The sequence below is a fragment of the Bufo gargarizans genome, chromosome 8, assembly GCF_014858855.1.
Source record: "Bufo gargarizans isolate SCDJY-AF-19 chromosome 8, ASM1485885v1, whole genome shotgun sequence".
NCBI classification, from domain to species: Eukaryota; Metazoa; Chordata; class Amphibia; order Anura; family Bufonidae; genus Bufo; species Bufo gargarizans.
Genome location: NC_058087.1, coordinates 20,372,568 through 20,399,268, shown reverse-complemented (window position 1 = coordinate 20,399,268; position 26,701 = coordinate 20,372,568). Strand labels below are relative to the sequence as shown.

Here is a 26,701-nt window from a genome sequence, read left to right as displayed (position 1 = left end):
GAACCTAATGAATAGGGGGAAACGAGTCGGGGTGACAGGGTACTTCTTTCAGGGCTAATTAGGGTAATCCAGGATAGGTACGGGGACGGAGGGTCACCACCATCAGTTGATGCCTCTGGGCTGAGGATCAATCAGGAAAATAACAGGGATAGAACTGTCCCTGGGCACGATTGAATCCCGATCATCTACCGAATCCTGAACCCTTCTCTATTCCCATTTAGGGTTATATGTGTATTGTTTGACTGGTACAGGTAATTTTAAATTATTAAAATCTATATCTGTAAAGAATAAATCAAGGCAACTGGCACTTACTGTAGATTTCTTGAAAACGTTTCACTCGTTCTTCCAATGAGCTTTCTCAATTCTGAGTCCAGTTGCCTTGATTTATTCTTTACAGATATACCATGACCTGGATAAATGAGAACCTTCACAGCCAATAAAATCTATAGTTTTAAGGGTTCTTTATTTTTTCTAATATTTCTGTCCTTTTTAAAGAGTTGTTTTTTGGAGTATTCTCACAATGGTACCTTTCTAATGTGTCAATCAAATGTCCCAAACAAAAAAGTTCCTCCTATTCAGGTCATTGGTGATGGTCCCATGTTCCTGGACCCCTCTGGTTCCACCTTCTGTGCCCATCGAATGATTATTTTTTTAAATATCCCTTCAACCTTAAAAAGATCCTGCCTTCTTGATGATATTCTCAATCCTTCTACCATGATACCAGTGTCATGATGATTTACATGTCTTCCTCTGTGCTCCTTTTCAGGCAATTTATTGCTGCTCTTGCCGATCTCCACGAGGCTTTGAAATTGTGTCCCAACAACCAGGAAATTATACGACTCTTATCCCGTGTAGAAGAAGAGTTCAAACAGCATCAGAGGTCCCAACAGCAGAAGCAATTCCAGCCGCCACCACCACCAAGCCATGACTCTGATCAAGAGGATGAGGCTATTGAAGAAACAATGGACAGCCATTTGAATTTAGAGGAAATTCAAGAGGAAGAATGTCCAACTTCTGATAAATTCCCAGGGAACTCAAAACCACAAGATTTGGCTAACAATAATAGGTTGCAGGAGCACAGTAATCAAAAATACACTTCTGAGGCTTCTGAAGAACTTCAAGGGAAAAATATATGCCTACAGCAAGTGTTAGTACAAAGACCAACAAAACAGGCACAGATAGTGAAAACCAATCAGCACATGAATTCCTTGCAATCCATGTCGAGGTCTGGGAACAGTTTTTCTACTCCAAAGAATTCAGTTCCTTCTAACTTGGTACCTTCAAGTCCACTTCCATTGAGACAGTTTTCCAACCAAGAGAGTTTGAGAGGTCCTAGTGCAGATGCATCTCATTCTGTATCAGGATCTCATGGTCCTGTGTACAGTGAGAAGCTTCCATCTGGACACGTCGCCCACAAGCAGCCGGGAGAAGTTTCGCAGCCATACAAGTCCTCTGGTTCCTTTGTTTCTAAAATGGCAGAAAGATATGTGGGCCTCTCTCCACCTCGGGAGACCCAATCAACTGATAAACAGATTGTGACGGAAAGCAAAAGGATAACCTCACATAGCTTGACTTCCAGCAGTAGTTTTTCTGAAGGTGTTAAAGGACCTGATGTGCGAAGCAAAGAAAATAAGACCAGCCAAACCCTTAGTGCGACTGAGCATAGACCACGCAACATACCATTTATGGGAATCATGGACAAAACCGCCAGAACCTTCCAGCAGAACACGCAGTCTGGTCGAAGTTGGCAAAACCAGACAATGGATGTAAACACCAACCCTCCTGGAAGTATTCAGACTGGCAATTTTGAGAAGTTCTCTACCAGGCAGGCAAATACTTACGGAAATCAAAACAAAACCATGCCAAATGTATATGGAGGCCTCACCCAAAATGGGGTTTACTCTAAGGACACTGAGGAAGGAAAGAGCCAAACATCCAGCCTCACCCAGGATCTTAGAGTGTCCAAGGCGGTCAACCAGTCATACCAAGAAGCCATGTTGAGGTCCCAGTCTCTTCTGGTTAAAGACTCGAATTTAAGCTCATTGTCCTCTACTAAACCAAAGCGATCTTTCATAGAATCGAATGTGTGATCCGCAGATTTAAGAAAAACTGACAGTGACAAGTCATTATATATCGTGTAGCTTCATGGGGGCAACTTCAATCTGCGGGGGCTCAAATGAGCATCAACTTCTTTGCTGTACAAATGGTCGCACTCATTTAACCAACATGATTTATTGTTGACTGCTTGGAGAAGCAACTGTAAAGTGAAATTCTCGTTACTGGTGGAAATCATTCCCACATTCTGGTTACCGCGGTCATCCTATTCATGGAAAGACGAACATATCCTGGAAATAAAACATTAACTCAGTTTCATCTTTTATATGAACATGGCTGAAACAGGAGCGAAGATGTAGCCAAATAGTTGTAGAAGAGGCTGCTGGTCAGTGTCAATGGACATCACTTTGGGTTTGGAATCGGATTCATAGGAAATAAACTGATCTATGTTCCATATGTTTCACTGCCGGGTGCAGTCCCAACAACTCTGGAGGAACTTTCCGCCACTTTGGTTTTCAGAACATTACCAAATTATAATGTACAATGTGTACTAAACTAAAACGATAACTTTGCCTTGACGGAAAAAAAATATCACCCTTTATGCCTTCAACAATACTATGTAAGCAAATGTACTGTAACTAACGGCAACCAGATACAAACCTCCTTTATAATGTTTGTCCTTATAATGGATCAGAAGGTGTATCTTCATAATTGCATTAAAAGATGCTATAACATAGGACTTTCTATTATACCAGCAACCCGTATGATTGCCATGTTGCAGAACTGCGCTATTTCCTTTTACCTGGTGCATGAGTAAAAGGTGCTGTAATCCACAATGGCTAGATTTGCCACGACTGAAACGTTAATGGCTTATCCTTAGGATAGGTCTTTTGTGTTTGAGCAGTGGGAGCCCGACCCAAGAATAATTAATTAGAATGAAGGTGGCAGTTGATGGCGCCCTTTTATTCTAATGTTCGACAGGGGGTTGGATCCTAAGGATAGGCCATCAGTGTTTTAGTCCTGGAAAACCCCTTTAAAGGGCTTGCGCAAGAACGGGAGAGGTGGGGGTTAGCAGACCTTCCTACTTAGGCTACTTTCACACTAGCGTTCAGGGCTCCGCTTGTGAGTTCCGTTTGAAGGCTCTCACAAGCGGCCCTGAACGCATCCGTACGGCCCTAATGCATTCTGAGTGGATGCGGATCCGCTCAGAATGCATCAGTCTGGCAGCGTTTGGGCTCCGCTCAGCAGGCGGACACCTGAACGCTGCTTGCAGTGTTCGGGTGTCCGCCTGGCCGTGCGGAGGCAAACGGATCCGTCCAGAGTTACAGTTGAAGTCAATCGGGGCGGATCCGTTTGAAGGTGACACAATATGGTGCAATTTTCAAATGGATCCATCCCCCATTGACTTTCAATGTAAAGTCTGGACGGATCAGTCTGCGGCTACTTTCACACTTTGCATTATATTGTAAAATAAATTCTGAGGGATCCGTTCTGAACGGATCCATCGTCTGCATTATATGAGCGGATCCGTCTCAGACGGATCCGCTCTGAACGCAAGTGTGAAAGTAGCCTTAGCCGGACCTGTAAAGGGAAGCTTACTTGGCTCCTTCCCTGCACTGGCTCTCTGCTCCTTCTCCTCGTGGCCTGTGATGCTCCACCGTGCTCCCTCGCTGTAAACATCCTGTTTGACATCACCGCAGCCAATTGCTGGCTGCGTCGGTAACCGGTTCCCCTTATGTCATGTCACCAAGTTGACCACTGCCGTGCCCAGTGATTGGTTACAGCGATGTCAAACCGGATGTTTACAGTGAGGGAGCCCAGCGAAGCATCGCAGGCTGGGAGGAGAAGGAGTAGGGAACTGGTACCGGGAAGTGGGTAAGTAATCTTCCCTGTACAGGTCCGGCCAAGTTATAAGGTTTCCCAGAAACCCCTCATTCTTGCACAACCCCTTTAAAGGGACTCTGTCACCAGTTTCTAACCCCCCCTTTTAAAACTATTGTTCTGTCCATGGCGCCCTTGTGATTACAAAGGTGTTGTTATAAGATAAATCCGCCGTCTCGTTTTGATAAAAAAAACTTTTATCTAACCTGTCAATCTTGTGGATAAGGTGCCCAGGGCGTTTCTGAAGGTCTGAAGCTGCCGCCCGCCGCTGCCGCCGTTGGTGCCCAGCTCCTCCCCTGATCCTTTCAGCGCCGCCTGAATGTAAAGAAATACGCCTCCGGCTCTCCCTCAGTGCGGCTCCATACAGCGCTTGGCAGGCTCTGAGTGGCTGGCGGCAGTGCTCGTCTTATGAGGAGGTTGAGCGAAGTGCGCGCGCATGCGCACTTCGCTCAATGAGGCTGAATCTAAAAGTCCGCACGGGCGCATCAGGCACAGGCCTGTGCGCACGCGCGGGATCTTTGAAAAGAAGGAGGGGGCACTGAGGGAGAGCCGGAGGCGTATTTCTTTACATTCAGGCGGCGCTGAAAGGATCAGGGGAGGAGCTGGGCACCAACGGCGGCGGGCAGCAGCTTCAGACCTTCAGAAACGCCCTGGGCACCTTATCCACAAGATTGACAGGTTAGATAAAAGGTTTTTTTTTATCTAAAGGAGACGAAATAACAAAACCTTTGTAATCACAAGGGCGCCATGGACAGAACAATAGTTTTAAAAGGGGGGGTTAGAAACTGGTGACAGAGTCCCTTTAAGACACGAGCTAATCGCTGGTTGTAAGGGTTACATCGGTTTTCATCCAAGTACCTCTCAGGATTGCAGAATTTGACCTGTAAATATAGATTTCTGGGGTTGCGTAAGACGCAGTTTCCTAGAGCAGATCATCATAACTGGAATATCAGTGTTATAAAACATTGTCGTGGTGCCTTTCTTTAAAAAAAAAAACTAAACTATTTTTTTCTGTGTAAGTAGCAGGGCATATTTATTGTGTTCAATTGGTGCCTTATATTGCCACTTAAAGGGGACAAGATTATCCCTAATTCTAGTTTGTTCCCATCCAAAGTTTAGAAATATGGGACAGCCTTTAGGTAGATGATGGCAGTTGTAGTTTGCTTGTGGGCAATAGGTAGCCAAAAGTGGTTGTCGCCTGTGGATTTCTAAGCCAGTGGTAAATTTTTGGAAACCTATTTGCCCAAAAGTGAGTCGGCCCCACATGGGTATGTATATGAATGTTTATTGATACAACAGTCTCTGATATATTTTATAGAAGAGTCATATTAGTTTGTAATATAGTCTATGGCCATATATATATATATATAATAACCGGAATGTGTGTTTCACATGTATATAATGTATAACTTTTTAAGCTATACTATGGCCATATATAGCGTGCATTTTAAGGCTTCAACCATACTGGGTTTTGCACTGAGTTTAATATATAAATATGGCCTAATATCAGTCCTAACAGTTATCGCACTTTATTCTTGTGTTATATAAACACCTTTAAGGTGCTATCTTAGAGGATAATTGTACTTTCAAAGAAAATAAAAGGTACAGGGAGTATTAAAAATGTACAGGGGAATTGGTGATATTTTTTGGAGGGCAATAAGGTTATACAGTAAGATGTTACCATTGGCTGAAGATGAGCGGCTGCAGACATTTTATGGGTGTAACCATTATTATCAATGCTGTTAGTTCATTAGGAACCAGTGGTCTCTAAAGCCTTAAGGTGAATGTTCATAGTTTAGATCCAGAACTACTTCTGTGCGATTTGAAATATCTTTATAGTTGTGTATTTTTCTGCTACAAAACTCCAAATACTCTGAATAGACAAAAATTCAACTATACAATTTCTCACTGCTTGCAACCACCACTAGGGGGACCTTTGGCTCTTCTTGTATACTGTGTTATGATTGGGTTCAATGTATAAACTGTATACTGTAAGCTCTTAAAGCTCCCCTAGTGGTGGCTACATTCAGATAGGTAAGTAATGAATTTCTTTCTATGCAGAGGATTTGAAGTTTAGAAAGCGGAACTCCAACTGCATTAATGATGTGAAGTCCTGTTTAAAAAAAATTATAATAATAATCGTATCTTCTCAATCTAATCTGGTGGACATTCACTTTAAACTACCCATAGTCGTATATTTTTACAGCTGATCCTGTCTATGATCTTTGGTTGGTGGGGGGAAAAAAAAAAGATCATGCCAGTGAGTTTCGGTCTGTGGTTGGCTTTACTGAGCTACTGCTAAACTGCAGATGTTTTGTTCTTGTTTTCAGGTAAGTTCTCATTAAGAATATTTTCAGTTTCTTATGGAGCATTTCTTGATTTCTTCATGAATGTTTCATATGTTCACTCTCTGTATGTATATAGACGAATTAAGGTTCTCGCTGCGTTAAGACAGTACGTACCTGTAGTATGTCTGTTCAGTGTAAAATGTTAGGTTGACATTCACAGTACAATATGTTACCATGTCCTTATATAGCTTATTTATTTTTTACATTGTTTCTTCCTCTTCATTCAGTCTGTAACTGTCCTTTGCACATCTACTGTATTTCCTTAAGGAATTAAAAATGTATCATTTTATATGATAAACCTGTGTGGCTGCATCACTTCTGTGTGCTGACTGATATCACGAGCGGAAATATGTAGGTAGGTCATATGTGTAGGAACCAGGGCATGAACATTGCTGTTACATTTTGTGGAGCTGTTCTTTTATATATCTCATTATGAGAACAAAGCTGAGAAAAGTTTTAATATATGCAAATGAGCCTATAGGGGCGTTGCCATTACACCTAGAGGCTCAGCTCTCTCCGCAACGGCCGCGTCCTCTGCACTTTGATTGACAGGACCAGGCAGGTGTGATCACATTTTAACTGCCTGGCCCCGTCAATCAAATTGGAGAGGGCATGCCAGTTGCAGAGAAAGAGGAGCATGTAGAAATAACAGCAACACCCCCGTTAATTTGGATATAATAAAACTTAATTTTTCTCAGCAATGTGGACACATGAACACGGGACTAACACAGATGCCGTCAGCTTCCAAGTGCACATGTAACAGGTCAGCCGGTGTCATAGGTACAAATCTGCTGACAGATGCCCTTAATTCGTATTCTCTCATTTGTCCCAGTTGAAAAAGGAAATAAGGCTCCAAACTAGAACTTTATTTTATAGTTTAGAAACGATTAAACCTAACGATATTATGTACAGATCTCCAGTCATTTTAGAAGTTGTTACTAGTGTTGAGTGAAATTGTGTTTTAAGTTCGGGTTATCGAAAAATCCAGTTATGGACCACGGACCATAATGGAATTCTATGACTGCATGCACCACAGTTATTGAATTCTGTCATAATAGACCCGTGGTAGCCGAAATCCATAACAGGATTCTTCGATAGCCCGAACGTTGGACGCCGAACTTAAAACACAAGTTCGCTAATTGTTACATATATTACTGATCAATATTACATACATACAAGATAACACCGGGATAATTCACAGGGATGGTCAGTGGTGACCTGCACAACATCTCCACATTGCAGCAGAGAGATTATCACATCAGTCCCTGTCCCCAATAACTAGCTCAATCATGCACTTACTCTTGCCCAGTAAAATATGTACTTGCAGCTTCCGTGTGTCTCATAATACCACGTACAGACATGACTTATTTGTTGTGGATTTTCAGTAAGCTAATTTCAGGATGTAATATTATAGTTTTTGTCTTCTGGCCTGGTGTCTAACCAGCGGTTCAGTGCCATTTTTAATGTCCTGTTGGGTGTGAGGAGAAGGTTCTCTAAAGGAAGATTGGTCATGGGACTTGTCCTCTTCGTACCGATCCAGCTCTCAATGGCTTTTCTCTCATAGGAATATCCATCTGCATTTATAAGAATAAAAGCACAATGAATATACTAAATGCATAGTGGACCATCCACCTAACACCAAGGAAGCCATTTGTATGAGCGCTATTCATGTAAATGGGTTTTTCAGGATTTGTAATTGATCGCCTATCCTTATCAGTGACAGGCTACCCCTAGGATCTCACATCATTAGTTGACGTAACAAAAATGGAATGTCAGTCATATCTACAGGGTCCTACAGCTACTTGATCTGTGTGGATTCTGGGGTCAGACCTCAACTAAGGCTTCATGCACATGACCGTATGGATTTTGAGGTCTGCAGATTGTTATGGACCCATTGATGTCAGTGGGTCCATGGTCCGCATGTTGCAGTCAAGTATAGGACATGTTCTACCTTGTGCTTGCTGCATCCATATGTCCACAAAATGCGGACCATGACCCATTGAAGTCAATGGGTCCATGAAAAAAGAAAAATAGACTGCATACATACTGCATCTATATTTTGCAGATCCACGATTAGCAGACTGCAAAACGGATATGTGCGTGTGTGGAGCCCAATTGTATAGGTTTTAATGGGGACCTGTGACCAGTAGAGGTCCCTTTACATTCATTACACTGTAGTAATACTGAGTAAGGCCGCATTCACATAACCGTGTGATGGCCATGTCCGTTTTGCAAACTGCAAATCTGCAAAACATGAGCGCCCTCTGTATTAGGGATCGACCGATTATCGGATTTACCGATATTATCGGCCGATATTCAGGATTTTGAACGCTATCAGCATTTATTTTGCCGATATTCTGATAGCGTATGGGGAACACAGATCGCGCTGCTGACAGCGCTCTCCGTGTTCCCCTTAGCAGCACAGGGGAGAAGGAGCAGTGTCTCCTCCCCCTGTGCTGCTGCCGCCAATGAAAGGACAGGGGACAAGAGGAGGGGAGGAGCTATGGCCACTGCGCCACCAATGAAGCTTAAACTCTCATTTATTCATATACAGGAGGCAGGAGCTGCAGAATCACATAGCCGGCTCCCGACCTCTATGAGCTGTAGCTGCGATCCGCGGCAGTTAACTCCTCAGGTGCCGCGGATCGCAGCTACTGCTCATAGAGGTCGGGAGCCGGCTATGTGATTCTGCAGCTCCCGCCTCCTGTATATGAATAAATTAGAGATTAAGTGCAGTGCGCCCCCCCCAGTATTAAGCAGTGGTGGCGCATAGGGCCCCCCCCCCAACAGGATCCCCTCTCCCCTGCTCCTCCGATCGGAGCCCCAGCAGTGTAATGCTGTGGCTCCGATCGGTTACCATGGCAGCCAGGACAAGCTCCATGCTGCTGTGTGCACAGAGCAGCAGGGACAGTGTGAAGTCCTATTCACCCTGATAGATCTCTATCAGGGTGAATAGGACAAGGGTTCTAGTCCCTAAGGGGGTTAAAAGTTAGTTTAAAAATAAAAACACCAAAATATTAAATATAAATGAAAAAGAAAGATTTACAAAAAAAATAGACATTAACAATAAACATTAATTTGCGGCAGATTTGTGGGAATTTTTATTTTTTTTTAAAAATGAAAATTCCCAGAATATCGGTATAAATTATCGGCCTGAAAGTTCACAAATTATCGGTATCGGCCCTAAAAAAAAAAATCAATATCGGTCGATCCCTACTCTGTATGCATCCTGGATTGCAATGTGGATCTACTGACTTCAATGGGTTTATGATCTGCAAGATGCAGCCAAAGATAGGACGTCCTATCTTTTGCGGTTCGGAGGCAAAGACCTGGAAACAAACGGAAGCCCTTTCATGTGCTTCCGGGTCTGTCATGTCCTAGTGCATGTGTTTTGAGATCTGCAAAATGGGCACGGCCATGTGAATGCAGCCTAAGTCAGTGTTACTGTGCTCTCTCAATGGAACCTCCCAAATTGTCATATATGGGCCCAGTACTATATTTATACCTCTGTATGCTCTCTCTGCCATGCTGGAGCACTAAGCTTATGTGACATCTCTGCAGTCCTGTTTCGTAGGCTGACCATACACAGGTTAAAGGCAGCGGACCCATGTGCATCGCCTGTACTGACTGCGCAGCATGAAAACTGCATGCAGTTCTTGGCCACATAGCATGAACTGCTATGGGTACAGGCACCAGCCATAGACTGGCTGCACATATTACTGATAGGACAGGGGCCCTCATCTAATTGCAGCCTGCCCTTATCAACAGCTTGTCATTAGTTTTCAATAAGGTAGTTGTAACATGGTGACCTCCAGTGAATACAGATGATGGATTTGTCTTCAGAATCTGTCATACTTCCTTATAAAGCTGCACTTTCTATCCCAGCTTAATTCCTACCCCAAGTGTTTGATGAGAGAGAAACGTAGTTTGGGCGAATCGCTCATCAACGTGAGTTTGAAATTATGTTTTTGAGTTTTCATCACAGATCTGTCACAAGAAAAAGATGCTTTCAGAAGTCCCTGGTCGGCCAAATTCTTTCATGTGTAAATAGGAAGAACAGAAACGGGGACGTGACTTGCTAATTAATTGAAGCTGACAATCTTTTTCCTTTTACGTTTTCCTGCTTAACTGAAAAAATAAATTAACTCCTTATGCAACCACATCGAAGTCTAGGAGTTCATGAATATAACCCCCGAACATTCAGAAGTATCTGCCAACTAGACAAAAGCTGGGTGATAACGCCTGAGAGCACAATGACTGATGACATTATGTATGAACACAGAAATCCTCTTCAGTCAGCCACTAAACTTGATCAGGGCTTCTGTAAGGGCCCATTCACACAACCGTATGGTCACCGTGCCCATGTGAACTCCATGCTGCGGTGCAGGCCCATTGACTTAAATGGGTCCGCGATCCACAAAAGCTAGGACATGTCCTATCTTTTGCAGTGTGGAAGCAAAAACCTAAAAGCCCACGGAAGGGCATCGGAGTGTTTTCATGGGCTTCCGATCCGTGCCTCAGCAGCGCAAAAGATAGGACATGTCCTATCTTTTGCCGTAGTTGTGGACCCTCAAGTCAATGGGTCTGCACGGGTAAGGAGTTCACACGGCCGATACCTGTGTACTACAGTCCACAACATCGGCACAATGGCCAATGGTCTTGTTTAAAGGGGTCTGGAGTGTGAGGTGTACCATAGTCCTAAATGAGGTTACGCACACCTCCCACATGTACCCCCTTTGCTGTAGGACAGACTATCTCTGCTGGGTCTGTACAAAAACCAGATGTAACCTCCTTCTTAGCCTACTTTCACACTTGCAGCAGAGTGATCCGGCAAGCAGTTCCGGCAAAACGTATGCCAACTGATGGCATTTGTAAGACTGATCAGTCAGAAAAATGCATTGAAATGCCGGATCAGTCTTTCCGGTGTCATCTGGCAAAATGGATCTGGCATTTATTTTCTTCACTTTTTTTTTTTGGTCTGCACATGTGCAAACCGGAAGGACGGATCTGGCATTCCGGTATTTTGAATGCCTGATCTGACACTAATATATTCCTATGGACTTGCATTCAGGCAAGTCTTCCGTTTTTGTTTTTTTTTTGGCCGGAGATAAAACCGTAGCATGCTGCGGTTTTATCTTTTGCCTAATCAGCCAAAAAGACTGAACTGAAGACATTCTGATGCATCCTCTACATTCAGAAGGCATGGGGATAAAACTGATCAGTTCTTTTCCGGTATAGAGCTCCTAGGACGTAACTCTATACCGGAAAAGAAAAACGCAAGTGTGAAAGTACCCTTAAAGGGTTTTTTTTCCATTTAAACATTTGTGACATATTCCTACAACATGCCCCAAATATCAGATAGAAGTGGGTTACAGATTTGGACCCGCACCTATATCCAGAACGGGGCCCCAAAAATAAAGGGAGATTGGCTGTGCAAGAGTGGCCACCTCTCCTTTCTCTGCTATGAGACTGCTGGAAATAGCCTAGCCAGTGCTATTTTAGAAACATCCATAAATGTCACGGTAGGTAAGATAAGGAAGGAAGGAAACTGAACACGACAAGGCAAACAAAACAACTGACTAGGCCACAAATGCTAGGAAACAAAGGGGTCACCACCTAGCAATCCCTAAAACACTTCCCCTAAGCTGCTATGCCTATGTGCATATCTCGATGGTAGATATGCCCACGTACCTAAGACTATAACACTGAACCAAACCCTCAGCTGTAGGGAAAGACACCCAGCTCCTTCAACAACCGAAGGAGCTAGCGTCACACTAGAGGCCTAGTAAAAACAGACACAGAAGGAAAAAAGGGAAAAGGACTTATCTAGAGATGTGTTGGAGCAGACGATCCACCAAACTTCCAGAGCTCACACAAGGCAGAAGTATAACCTGCAAAGGCTATACAGAGAGGGAGGAATAAATAGCCTCACCAATTATCTAAAGAACACCACCTGGGAGGAGGTGGGGTTCAGTGCAAACCCACAACAAAACAAACTGTCAGATTGAGTCACGTACAGCAACTCTGACAGATCTCCTCAGAACACCCACAGGGCAGGGCGTGACAATACCATGTGCGGCTGCTCCCTCTTTACTTCGGGGCCCCCATTCTGGAGATAGGTGCAGGTCCCAGAGGTGTGACCTGCACTTATCTGACATTTGTGCTATATCCTAACTATATGCCACAAATGTTGAGTTGGGGAAACCCCCTTTTAGGCTAGTTTCACACTAGCGTTTAGAGATCTGACAGGGAACAGCTTGCTGGAGCTCTCTGGATCCGGCGTTGCCGGATGGTACCTGAATGTCCGCCAGCTCTGAGGCACTATGACACTCAGTGGGTCATCTTGATTAGCATAGTGATTGGCACTGTTACGCGGGTTACATTATCCAATCTACGTGTCTATCTGACATGATGGCTGTTGACTACAGGTGAGTCTCAAGCTCTGAAGACATTGGCCTGGTTAAAATTAGCATATTACCTGATGCAATGACCGGATCCTTCATAATTTCACATGTGATGGGGCAGAGAAATTCCTCTGGGATGTTAGAAGGTGCTTCTTTCATTTTGCTTTTCAAGTCTTCAATTTTCCTCAAAATCTTATTTCTCAGCCCCAAGGATTCTGCCAAAGCAAACACAATAATCAGGGCCTGTCACGAGTCTAACACACAGTAGCCTCTAGAAAAAGTCTTCATCCAGGTAAAGTCATACCGATCTTGAGATCCTGGAGCAGGATGTCCTTGGTGAGGCCGAGTAATTCTTTACCATCAATGTTGTTTGTACTGAAATGCTGTTCTACCTCCGCCAGGCTCTCATTGGCAAGCCACGTCTTGACATCGTCCTCTGTCCAGGATTCTACATAAAACTCTGTTTTCCTCTTCATTCTGGCAGCTGCAATACGGAACAAATCCAACGATGATCTAATGTGGAGACTGTAGATTCTACATAAATCTTATGGGAGTGGAGGAGAACTTCTGCCACTAGTGGTCTGCACCAACTAACTGTTGGCAACTTTACATTTTTGCAAGAATTTATTTGGACTCATGGATTTAGATACAATCCCGTAGATGAGCTGGTCACTATGTTGTACCCACATGAAATACATATCCCTAAAGGTTATCCTTTTATGTGTTTAAAGGGCTATTCTAGTAGGATATGCTATTACTTTATAATCCTGAAAATGAAGGGGCTGCAGCAGTGAATTCATGCTGCGTCCCCATCTATATCTTCTGCACAAGTTGTCTTCTAACTCCCACCCACCATCTTCTAACTATTGTGTTATATTCACACAGACTGAAGTGCAGGAGACCAAGGGCAGATCCTTGCATCCAGCTGTCTCCTGCCTAGGACATGCTGCTGACTGCTCCGATTTGCCTTAGCACATGCGATTTTTACGGTATATTGTTTTGAGATGTTCCTGTCTCATTTCACAGGAACACCACAATGGGTTAAGCTGGCCTGGAAAAAAACTTGCCTGGTGAATCACTTGTTTGTCCCAGTTTCCAGATAGTTACGGTCTTATCCATAGAACCTGTGGCTAGAAGAGGTTGGTTTGGAGCTAGTGCGCAGGCAGTTACATATCTGTTGAGGAAAGAGGAGTTCTATCATAAACATGATATTAAAGGGAACATGTCTCATTAATGAGGCTCTGTCACCAGGATCAACCCTATTAACCCAGACACCGCAGGCAGCATATCATAGAGCAGATTGATGCATACTTCTGTGGACAAAGATTCAGTATACCCTATTTTTTTTTTTAAAGAAGCACTCCGACCAAATATTTTATTCTCTGGCCCGTTTGAAATGTGTAAACAGTAGTGAGTTTCATAGGAATGAAAAGAGAAAGTGACTTCCTGTCCACACAAGACGCGGTGTCTGCGGATTACTCACAAGGGGTTGTCTCATCGGTCGCTTAGGTGCAGGTCCCACCTCTGGGTCCAGAACGGAACTCCCAAACTGAGCAGAGAGCAGCCACGCTCCATTTATTTTTATGAGAGTGTTGAAAATAGCCAAGCTTTGGCTCAGCTATCTCCTGCGTTCCCATAGAAGTAAATGGTGCCCGTGCTTGCGCGATACGCTCTCCATTTTTTGAACAGTCACAGAAATGAATGCAGAGTCTCGGACGTGGGACCCGCACCTATCTGACTTTGATAGCCTATCCTATCAATACGCCAAAGTCCCAGATGACACAACCCCTTTAAGAAAAAAAATAAAATCACCACCATTTACATCATGTACCTTTCTAATGGGCCAAAGAATAACACATTTTGTGAAAGTGCTTCTTTAATACAAATCTCTGCCCCCTTCTATGTTTAGGAGTCCAGTGGGCTTCCCTGCTCAGTGACTCTCAGCTATCTCTGCATACAGATAGCCACCAGTCAATAAATAAGACCACCCACCGAGATTTATATTAATAAGTTATACAGACTCCTTTCCCACAAACCTGTCTGTCCATCTGCTCAGCTCCTCCTGCACTATATCTAAGGTGCTGGCTGCAGGTCATACTTCATGTTCCCTTTAACCATGCTAGACCCTGGCACCGAGGTCCTATGAGGACCCATTTATAGGGCATGTTTACCTGGTTCTCCAGAGCCGCTGTTTCCCAATACAGGAAGACATGACACATACTGAACACTATGTCTCTTTGTTCTTCCTTTGGCAGCTGAGCCCGAGAGCTTATAATGTGCACCTAGTGCACATTCCTGACAGGACGGTATCTCGTGCCAAGGTCAGGGCTGCCCTGTGTAACCTCGGGTAAAGCTGTTTACACTGCTCAGCTGATTTTGAAGCAATGGATTGTAAGCTCTTATGAGCCGAGCCCTGTACTGTACTTGTACATTGTTTCACCTCTGCTATATACCGCACTGTACAATGCCACAAAACCATATATAGGATTGGCAGAGCAACACAGGGGAGCTTCCTGAATTCTACGCACCGTTTGTGATGACTTAGGATATGCAGAATGCAGCCAGTTTTCTAAAAAAATAAATAAAAATACACCATTTTTAAAATGTTGAGCATAAATCTTCAGAAATTCTGACCGATTACATTAACATATTTTTAGCAGTCCCAAAGGAGGCATTCATGATCAAGATCAGACTGAGGCACCTAGGGTGCAAGAAGAATTGATCATGGAGCCCCATATACCACCCATACACAGAAAGTGCACACAAGCCCTTAACGTCAATGTCCACCTGTACATGGCTTTATACAACAGACAATAATCTTGGGGGGGTAGTATAAATTCATAAATAGATTGAGCTCGCCTTAGTGCTGGATGCAAACAGAAAGGTAAAAATCTTGATGCCCATCAAAAAAAATACACTATCAAACACTATGTGCACTTGGCAAGAGAAAGCATCTGTGTTGGAGAAGTTTTAATATAGGCACATGAGTCTCTAGGAGCAACGGGGGCGTTGCCGTTACACCTAGTGGCTCTGCTCTCTCTGTAACTGCTGCACCCTCTCCACTTTGATGGACAGGGCCAGGCAGTGTAAACGTGATGACACCTGGCCCTGTCCATCAAAGTGGAGAGGACGCGGCAGTTGCAGAGAGAGCAGAGCCTCTAGGTGTAACGGTAACGCCCCCGTTGCTCCTAGAGGCTGATTTGCGTATAATAAAACATGATTTTTCTCAGCAGTGCGGACACATATGAACATGGGACCAACACAGATGCCTTCAGCTGCCAAGCGCACATGTAACAGGTCAGCAGGTGTCATAGGTGCAGATCTGCTGACAGATGCCCTTTAAATCTGTGGTTGTGTAGAGAGAAGCAACTGTTCAGCAAATAATTTGGAATCAATTGGCACTTTCTCTGTGTACTTTAGGCCAGTTTCACACAAGCATATTCAGTCTGGGAAACACACTCCATATGTGAGCAATATTTCCTGGACTGAACACTGCTCCCCTAAAGTGAAGTCACAGCATCACAATGCCATCTCACCAGGGGTCTACAGCATTATGTGACTACAGTTCAGTAGAGCTGCGGTGATGCTGCAAGTTCACTTCAGAGGAGCAATGTTCAGTCCGGGAAATACTGCTCCCACATGAAGTGTGTTTCCCAGACTGAATATGCTTGTGTGAATCTGGCCAAGCTGATTTGAAAGTAGACGGGGAAATACAGTGAAAACGGCTTTTAAACCACCAGCAGTCTCCGCACACAGACCTCCTATCAATGCTCTCTCTTAACAGGTGTCATTTACATATCAGAAGATAAATATGGCCATGCACACCCCTTCTGAGCTTTATTACATTATTTAATAACAATAAAATACTTACTGCTCCTTGAATAATAACAGATTTGTCCACAGACCTGTGAAAAATAAAACTAAAGTTAAAAAAAAATGAGTGTATGCAGATGTTACAGATGTGATCAGAGTCTATGTGTAGTGATAATCTAGTCTGATCTTATATCTCATTTATAACCTACACTATTACGTGATATTACACTAATATCTATTCTGCTACTCAAGCCATAAGAGTGACAAAAATGTAGAGTGTAAGGCAAATATGCCAAACAGGTTATGTAAGGCTCAGGATAGCTGTGCGCCTAACCCTGTGGGAGCTTTAAAGGGATCGTCTCACATCAGCACATGGCATTTATCATGTAGAGAAAGCGAATATAGTAGAAGACACTTACTAATGTATTGTGATTGCCCATATTGCCTCCTTTGCTGGCTGGATTCATTTTTCCCATCACATTATACACTGCTCGTTTCCAGGGGTTACAACCACCTCGTAATCCAGCAGCGGTGGCCGTGCTTGCACACTATAGGAAAAAGCTCTGGCCTCTCTGGTGGCCGGGAACATGGAAGTATGTATAGGCATGCATGCGCAGCAGCTCCTGTCCCGACCACCTTGTATCTGCGCTGCAGCAGTGGTCGTAACCCCTGGAAACAAGCAGTGTATAATGTTATGGAAAAATGATTCCAGCCAGCAAAGGAGGCAATATGGACAATCACAATACATTAGTAAGTGCCTGGTATTAACTTTATCTACATGACACATACCCTTGAATGGCTGCCATATTGGTTTCCATCTATCTTGCCTAGCTTCAGTACAAGGAAGACCAAAATATCAGGTAGAAAAATGTAACTCTTGGATTTGTTTCCTTACATTTTTGCTGCCCTCTTGTGTCCTTATGCAAAATTACATTAAAAAGTTCTAGTACATTCAGCTTCATTTCTCTAGGGCAGCTGACGACACATCCAGTATCTCGGGGAGACATTCATGAATAGAGAAGGATTAATCCCATGTCTCCTCACTTGCTGCTGCCTTTGTGTTGCTTCTATAGCACCATCATATTCCACAGCGCCGTGCAGAGATCGCCATCGGTCCTTGTGTTGCAATCAGACTTTCCTATCTCAGAAACATGTACTAGGATCAATTGCAAATGTTTCTGCCGTATGATGGAAACCAAAGGATCCACTGGAGAGTGATGCAACGTTGGGGAGGACATGGAGACGGCCCCCTCAATACATCTCCCTCAATGCTTACCCGGAGACAACGGTTTCCCCATCACTGGAGAGCGCGCAGGACAGGACGGGGGCCGAATGTCCACTAAGTGTTAATTTGCATCTCATGTCAAAACCTTCATAAAGACAAAAGAAAAAAACATACCTGATGTAATATTAAGAACACACTTAATTACAACTACATGGACTCCAATTACCTTTCTCACCCCCATAAGATATCAGCCAGATTCTGATTATGTTATCTTGACCACAAGACGCCATCTGAAAGCACTCAATGCCACGTAATGTATCTGATGGAGAAGAACAAATAAACCGATAGAGGATATACAAAACCTATACTGTACTTATAGACACAGCCTGAATGTAATCCGTCTATGCTCTGGCCACACAGCCGGAATGTAATCCGTCTATGCTCTGGCCACACAGCCTGAATGTAATCCGTCTATGCTCTGGCCACACAGCCTGAATGTAATCTGTCTCTGCTCTGGCCACACAGCCGGAATGTAATCCGTCTATGCTCTGGCCACACAGCCTGAATGTAATCCGTCTATGCTCTGGCCACACAGCCTGAATGTAATCCGTCTATGCTCTGGCCACACAGCCGGAATGTAATCCGTCTATGCTCTGGCCACACAGCCGGAATGTAATCCGTCTATGCTCTGGCCACACAGCCTGAATGTAATCCGTCTATACTCTGGCCACACAGCCTGAATGTAATCCGTCTATGCTCTGGCCACACAGCCGGAATGTAATCCGTCTATGCTCTGGCCACACAGCCTGAATGTAATCCGTCTATGCTCTGGCCACACAGCCTGAATGTAATCCGTCTATGCTCTGGCCACACAGCCTGAATGTAATCCGTCTATGCTCTGGCCACACAGCCGGAATGTAATCCGTCTATGCTCTGGCCACACAGCCTGAATGTAATCCGTCTATGCTCTGGCCACACAGCCTGAATGTAATCCGTCTCTGCTCTGGCCACACAGCCTGAATGTAATCCGTCTCTGCTCTGGCCACACAGCCTGAATGTAATCCGTCTATGCTCTGGCCACACAGCCTGAATGTAATCCGTCTCTGCTCTGGCCACACAGCCTGAATGTAATCCGTCTATGCTCTGGCCACACAGCCTGAATGTAATCCGTCTATGCTCTGGCCACACAGCCTGAATGTAATCCGTCTATGCTCTGGCCACACAGCCTGAATGTAATCCGTCTATGCTCTGGCCACACAGCCGGAATGTAATCAGTCTATGCTCTGGCCACACAGCCTGAATGTAATCCGTCTATGCTCTGGCCACACAGCCGGAATGTAATCCGTCTATGCTCTGGCCACACAGCCGGAATGTAATCCGTCTATGCTCTGGCCACACAGCCGGAATGTAATCTGTCTATGCTCTGGACACTACTTCCACTTGTGTGAAACATTAACAGTAGAGATGAGTGAATTTCATGCTATGAAATTCGTTCACGCTTCGTTTGGTGGTAAAAGCAGAATTGCGTTATGGATTCCGTTACCTTGGAACTCCCCTGCATAACGGAAACGGGACGGATCCGTTTTGAAGCCCATAGACTTCTATTATGACGGAATGAATAACGGAATACGTCTAAAGGCATTCCGTTATTTATTCCGTCATAGAACTGCATTATGGTCCGTGGTAACGGAATCCATAACGCAAGTCTGCTTTTACCACCAAACGAAGCTTGAACGAATTTCAAAATATGAAATTTGCTCATTTTTTAATTAACAGCAATAATCTGATTACAGGGGCTCTATGGTAGTGGAAACGTTTCCAGTGACAGCTCTACCCTTGTCCACGCGCTGTGTCTGGTATTGCAGATCAGTCCTATTTAAGTGAATGGTTGCTTAAAGGGGTTTTCTGTCTCTGGACAGGTCATCAACATCTGATTGGTGGAGGTCCGACAGCGCAAATACATATGATGTCCGAGTTGTGTGCTTTTTTTTTTTTTGCGGACCAATTGACTTTGATGGGTCCACGGTCTGCATTTTCCGACCAAGAATAGGACATGTTCTATCTATTCGCAATACAGACACACTGATGCGGACAGCACACAGATGACATTCACGTGCGGTCCATTTTTATTTTTTTTTGTGGACCCAAAATTAACGGATCCGTATGCAATCCATAAAAAATGCGGATCAGACACAAATGAGGTTGTGTGCATGAGGCCTAAGGGAATACAACTATCAGAAAAGATGGATGATTCCAGACCTGCACTTTCTTTCCATAATGACAGCTTCTAATGTGTTTAGGATTATCTAGACTGGATACAACTGTAACAAACCCTCAGCGGTGTATTCCAGACCCAAGTACTAGGTCTGCACAGGTTTCTGCCTCTGGATGTAGACACTACTGTTTCTATTCATGGACAGCAAACAGATTTTGAAAGGTTGTTCTGTTCATTATACAATTATTTACCTCCGGCACTCCAGCTGTTGTGAAACTACTACTCCCAGCATGCATGCTTGCTCTACTCTTCTAAGAGCTCTCATAGAAATGAATGGAGCATGCTGGGAATTGTAGTTTCACAACAACTGGCGTGCCGGAGGTTGCCGATTCCTAGATTAGAGTCATTAATGCACAGAGATTTCCTTATCTCTTAAAGAGGTCATCTGACTTCATCAAATGGCATTCATCATGCAGAGAACGTTAATACCAGGCACTTACTAATCTATTGCGATTGTCCATATTGCTTCCTTTGCCGACTTGATTCATTTCATCACGTTATACACTGCTCATTTCCAGGGCTTCCTAGCACCATGCAATCCAGCCGGGGGTGCCAGGAGATGGACCTCCGCCGATCTAATATTGATGACCTATCCCGAGGGCAGGTCATCAATATAAATAAAGCGGACATCCCCTTTAACTTTGGCTACATGATAAATGCCATTTGCTGAAGTGTGACATCCCCTTTAAGACCTGCGGTGTGATACATGCAGCTTCCTTGACTCACCGGTTACTGGTCGTGCAGAGAAGTCGCAGCATGTTACTCCCAGATCGTGAGCCTTGTCACTGTACAGACAGCGCATGTTCTCATCCCAAGCTGTCAAGTCCCCACACTGAGGAGCCCGTGATAAAAAAATTCCACCAGGGGAGAAGGCACAAGCCACGAGAGAGCCGTCCTTCACCAAGCCTGACCTGCAAGGAGGGAGACACTGAGGAGTCACAATGAAGATCTCACCACATACTCATAGGTTACGGCAAGACAAGTGCATGAATGAGCCGCGTCCTGACACAAGCTGGACATTGCTATGCTTTCAGTATTCTTTATTGCAGAAGTTGCCAGAATCCAGAAAACTAAGGCACAAACTTACAACTAGGGTTGCACCGGTTATCGAACTTTCGATACTTTTGCACCTGTATCGATCCAATACTGGGTTTTGCCATTTCCCAATACTAGGCTGTGCTAACGCAGTATCTCTTAGAGAGCATGGTGCGTGCTGCCCACCATGTTCTGAGTCGGCACAGTGGAGAAGTATGGAGACGTGGCCGACACCAATGAAAGGATTAAGGGGAGGGACTGTGAAGCTGCCGCTGGCCACCAATGAAGAGAACACTGAAAGGGGGGGCTGCGGCCACTGCACCCCCAATGAATATAATTACCCCCTAAATACAAATGTAGGCGGTGGGTGTCAGCTGTATCACATAGCCAGCACCTGACCTCAATGACAAGGATCCTGCCGAACCCCGTCAATTAACGCCTCAGGTGCCGCACCTGAGGGGTTAATTGACGGGGTTCGGTTGGATCACTGTTCCACATCATTGAGGTCGGGTGCCGGCTGTGTGATACAGCTGACACCTGCCGCCTACATTTGTATTTAGGGGTTAATTATATTCATTGGTGGCGCAGTGTTAACAGTCCTCGTCATCATCTCACGTGATTGTGTTCTGTACAGGCGCAGTAAAGGGACAGAGATTGCCGATCTGCACGGCGGTCTCCATCCCTTTACTGAGCAAGTACGGAACACGATCAAATGAGACTTCAGGGACTGCCTGTCCATCACAGCGTGGGGGAGAGACACAGTAGACAGGGAGGGGAGCCTCTGAGTGCAATGGCACCAACCTCGCTGCACCTGGTGTGCAACTTGCATATTAATCAAGTGGCCCTTGTTCACTTGATTGACAGGGCCAGGCCAGCGTTGGTCTCCTCCTGCCAGCCGGCGAAATCTTGCGCCTGCGCCGTCCCGTATTCGGCGCAGGCGCGGTGAGTGAAGGACGCTCGCCGGGTGCTGGCTTCCTCACTGCGCCTGCGCTGAATACAGCCAGCATCGCAGAGAAGAGGAAGGAGAGAGCCGTGATCCTCCTATGTCAGGCATGTCAAAACTGCGGCCCTCCAGCTGCTGCAAAACTACAACTCCCAGCATGCATGGATAGCTTACAGCTATTAGGGAATGCTGGGAGTTGTAGTTTTGCAACAGCTGGAGGGCTGCAGTTTGGACATGCCTGTCCTATGTGGTAAGTATTTGCCTAATTGGCCAGCGCTTTACCAGCACTGATCAAGGGGGCATTAGAAGAATAAATATTTTATACAAAAAACGTTCTACCAATAATAATTATATTTATGAACACTGGTCCTGGCAATCAAGTGAACAAGGGCGTTGAAAGAGGTGGGCGAACGGAGCCTCTAGGACCAGGTGCAACACCCCCCCCCGCTCATAGAGGCTAACGAGCATGTTATAAAAGTTTAAATTGTGCAGTAAGGGGCGCATCCATAAGCATAAGAATAGGCTAGTTAGGGTCGGCTGACATTAGCACATCACTAATGTCAGCTACCGTAGTTTAATAGGGTTAATCCTGGTGACAGGTTCCCTTTAGGCCGAATGCACACGGCCGTGAGCGGTCCGTGGAACCGCGGCCTGCATTCCTGCTGAGAGCAGGAGCGCACGGCGTCATTGGTTGCTATGACGCCGTGCGCTCCCTGCTGCCGCCACAGTACAGTAATACACTGGTATAGATCATACCAGTGTATTACTGTATTGCGGAGGCAGCAGGGAGCGCACAGCGTCATAGCAACTAATGACGCCGTGCGCTCCTGCTCTCAGCAGGAATCCAGGCCGCGGTTCCACGGACCGCTCATGGCCGTGAAAAACGGCCGTGTGCATTCGGCCTTAAAGCGATTTTTCACAAACACAGTGTAATTACTGCAATCTTTCAAAAATCACTGGAAAATGTAATCAAACTGCAACATGTGAACACATCCTTAGTTTTTGCCTCATCGCCATCTCCAACCAGAGACATTTATGAAATAATCATATGATACCCTATAAATGTCTTAGGGTCCATTCACACGGCCAAATTTGCTGCAGGAAGTTTGGCATGGGCACCGCACCAAAATTCTGCCAGCATCCGCATGGTGCCTGCCTTCCATTGCAGTGCTGCAGTTCGCAGACCAGTGGTTCAAAGCCGCCACGTGCCAAGAAGGGACAGGTCCATATGGGGCAGCGGCGGGTGTCGGCTCACGATTTAGCTCTATTTAATGGAGCTTAGCTGCAAGCAGGTCCATGGCATGCAAACTGAGCAACCACAGCAGAAACCGCTGCGCTTTCTGTCGTGGTACACGTGGCGTATTTTGACTGCATTTGTAAATGGGCCCTAAGAGGTAAGGGCCCCAGGTATTCTCATGACAGCCACACACATGGATAGCTGACTTTCCACAGTATCTCCTCCGCTTTGGCTATTTTCTCTCTCCAGAACACATACTGTACCTGTGAAATCTCAACAGCGGGACGTTCCATAAGACCACAGAGCCGTCCGCAGCCCCTGAAGCCAAATACATGGAGCTTGGTGAAAACCTGCAGACCCTGACAGGGCTGCCGCTCGGCTGCTCCAAAGATGCCAAAATCTGCCCGTCGCACATATTCCAGAGAATGGTTTTACCGTCTGTCGAACACGAAGCCAGGACAGTTTGATTCGGGGAAAAGCAGCAGCAATGCACGGCATAGGTGTGTCCTCGCAGCGGCGAAAACGACGCCTCTGTAAAGTCCTTTAGGGAATAAACCCGGATGGTTTTATCCAAGGAACACGTGGCAAGGAGAGAGTCCGAGAACGAACAGCTGTTTACATCGTCTTTATGATCCACCAGCGTCCTGATTAACTCCACCATTTTACAGAGTCTGGAAAGGGAGTACATAAAATCCAGTTAACGCCTGGCACGCACCCATTTTTTATACATGTCAAGATTGCAAAGAGGCTCCAAGTGCAAAGTAACCTCTGTACAGGTCTACTGGCTACGGTCACTGCTTTTACTACATGGATTCTGACCCTCGTTTGGCGCCAGGTCCTGACAATTTCTTTGTGACTACTCCTATGTAAGTCAATAATGTCCATATGAAACAATGCTGATAGTAACACAAGCCGAAAAAAGACATCTGTCCATCCAGTTCAGCCTGTTATCCTGCAAGTTAAAAAACCCCTAGGGGGCATCACCGGGTGTGAGCAGTGAGCACCCATGTCCCACAAGGCAGGCTGAAAGGGAATGTCACCCTTGAACAACATTTTGTTTGCTAATCTAAGGCTACTTTCACACTAGCGGCAGGACGGATCCGACAGGCTGTTCACCCTGTTGGATCCGTCCCGGACTAAACTGCATGTCCGACTTTTTAGTCCGGTGGCCTCTCACCATGAACTGCTGTGCTGCGCCGGAGCTCCGCCCCGTCCCCATTATAGTCAATGGGGACGGAGCGGCGGTCCAGCGAAAATAGCGGCAGGACGGATCCGACAGGGTGAACAGCCTGTCGGATCCGTCCTGCCGCTTGTGTGAAAGTACTCTAAGCACTGTAGATTCAATATTCTGTGTTGACCGATTTCTTGATAAATCTTTAAATTGGTCTAAGTTACGTTTTTCTTATAAAGAGCTCCAAATCCTCTGTATAGTCATGGAACTAAATGACAGACACCCGACTGCCTGCAGTCACCACTAGGGGGAGCTGCTATTTACTGTATATATCACACACAATAATGGTACAGTATACATTAGGCTCCCTCTAGTGGCGTCTGAAGGCAGACAAAATTGTATTATTTAACTGTAAGGTGATTGAAAGCTCTTCATCAAAATAATGTATTAGCACAGCTCGTTGGAATAACAGAAACCTATTTCATACAGATCACCCTAGCACAGACTGTGGGCAGTAGAAAGTAACATTGTGGGCTCCTCATTTAAAAACTATTAAGATTTTCCACTCTTTAGGATCCAAAGTCGCTCTCTATGCACTGTAAGGCCCCTTGCAGACGAGCGATATACGGATTAGGTCCGGATGCGTTCAGTTAAAAATGCGCAATTTCGCAAGCAAGTTCATTCAGTTTTGCCTGCGATTGCGGTCAGTTATTCACTATTTATCGCGCAGGTGAAATGTGCATTGATGTGTTTTTCACGCACGTGATAAAAAAACTGAAGGTTTAGGGCTCGTTCACACAAACATGTGCTGCCCGTTGACGTATTGCGGGCCGCATTTGCGGATCCTCAATACACGGGCACCGTTCCGTGGCCATTCCACATCACGGATGCAGACCCATGCATTTCAATATGTCTGCAAATCCGGAGAAGCGGAACGGAACACTACGGAAGCACTACAGGGTGCTTTCTGGGGTTCCGTTCCGTGCTTCCTCTATCTTTTTGCGGAACGGAAGGATAGCGGACCCATTCAAGTGAATGGGTCTGTGATCCCCATGCGCCTGCCCCACGGACGGTGCCCGTGCATTGCGGCACCTATGTTCAAAGTGCCTGATCCTTCGGGCTTCACACGTTCATGTGAACGAGCCCTTACAAACATCTCTTAGCAACCATCCGTGAAAAACGCATCGCATCCACACTTGCTTGCCGATGCGATTTTCACGCAGACCCATTCACTTCTATGGGGCCAGCGTTGCTTGAAAAACGCAGAACATAGAACAAGTGATGCGAGAAAAACAACGCTCATGTACACAGACCGATTGAAATGAATGGGTCCGGATTCAGTGCAGGTGCTATGCATTCGCATCACGGAAAAATAGCTCGTGTGAAAGGGGCCTAAGGGCATGTCCAAACGTAGCGGATCCGCATCGTATCTGGCTAAAATCTGCAGCAGCAAAACCTGCAGCAAACTGTGCAGATTTTGCTGTGGATTTCAGTGGAGATTTGTCAAAGATTTCATCCTTTCTTTGCAAAGGGGGAAATTCACGGCACACATCGGCAACAAAAATTTACGTTTCAGGTTTAAAATCCGCAAGTTATGTACAGATACTACTGTTGAGGAATATTTCTGCAGCGTGTGGATGAAATATTGTTTTTATTACTCATCCATTTCACTGCTACTGTGAGAATGCAGTGGAATATCCATACATTTACACTACATGTGGCCGCAACTTTAAGGCCCTGTACTTATTAGGCTATTGCCACCCAAACCCAGTGACAGTCTAAGGCTCCATTCACACGTCCGCAAAACACGGACACTGGCAATGTGCGTTCCGCATTTTGCAGACAGCACATTGCCGGCACTAATAGAATATGCCTATTCTTGTCCGCAATTGTGGACAAGAATAGGACATGTTCTATTCTTTTGGGGAACGTAAATGGGGGTCCGCATTTCCGAAGCCGAGCCGCACATCATGCGGCCCCATAGAAATGAATGGATCGGCAATTCCGTTCCGCAAAATGCAAATGGGGCCCAATTCTGCATGGGGGCCTCTCATCTCTCCCCTGGTAGATGAGAAGGATCAGGCACTTTGAACATAGGAGGTGTCCCTCTCCACTAAAAACACGTCCACGCTCGACCATACAGGGCCGGTTCTAGGTGAAATGGGGCCCTGGGGCGAAAAACAATAAGGGGGCCCCCCACACAACACTTGCTGACTTTAACGCCCCCATCACTACAGAAATACAGCGCCCCATACCTCTTACATCCAGTGACGTCTCCTTTGATGCAGATGTTCTGTCCTCGTCTTCTCCTTTC

General features: G+C 45.3%; 2 protein-coding genes across 13 annotated transcripts in view; one reads left to right on the top strand and one right to left on the bottom strand.

Annotated features, from left to right (window-relative positions):
- Positions 1 to 3,261, top strand: part of TANC1 (tetratricopeptide repeat, ankyrin repeat and coiled-coil containing 1) — a 192,186-nt gene extending 188,925 nt beyond the window's left edge. For all 11 annotated transcript variants that reach the window (XM_044302880.1, XM_044302885.1, XM_044302884.1 and 8 more), the window contains one exon: positions 767 to 3,261. In XM_044302880.1, the coding sequence (XP_044158815.1) occupies positions 767 to 2,090 (1,324 nt within the window). In that variant the 3' untranslated portion in view covers positions 2,091 to 3,261. The remainder of the gene's footprint in view (positions 1 to 766) is intronic.
- Positions 3,262 to 7,129: 3,868 nt separating this feature from the next.
- WDSUB1 (WD repeat, sterile alpha motif and U-box domain containing 1) lies at positions 7,130 to 26,698 on the bottom strand. Of its 2 annotated transcripts, none has more exons than XM_044303536.1 (11): positions 26,643 to 26,698; positions 23,480 to 23,887; positions 20,728 to 20,912; positions 17,953 to 18,045; positions 17,778 to 17,871; positions 16,560 to 16,593; positions 15,217 to 15,257; positions 13,756 to 13,862; positions 12,993 to 13,172; positions 12,763 to 12,903; positions 7,130 to 7,858 (listed from the first exon to the last, which is right to left on the bottom strand). In XM_044303536.1, exons 2-11 carry the CDS (start codon positions 23,875 to 23,877, stop codon positions 7,680 to 7,682), a joined length of 1,452 nt encoding a protein of 483 aa, XP_044159471.1. In that variant the 5' UTR covers positions 23,878 to 23,887; positions 26,643 to 26,698; the 3' UTR covers positions 7,130 to 7,679. The 2 variants fall into 2 exon arrangements, with proteins under 2 accessions (XP_044159471.1, XP_044159472.1); XM_044303537.1 differs by having other exon boundaries at positions 26,650 to 26,669.
- Positions 26,699 to 26,701: the final 3 nt, after the last annotated feature.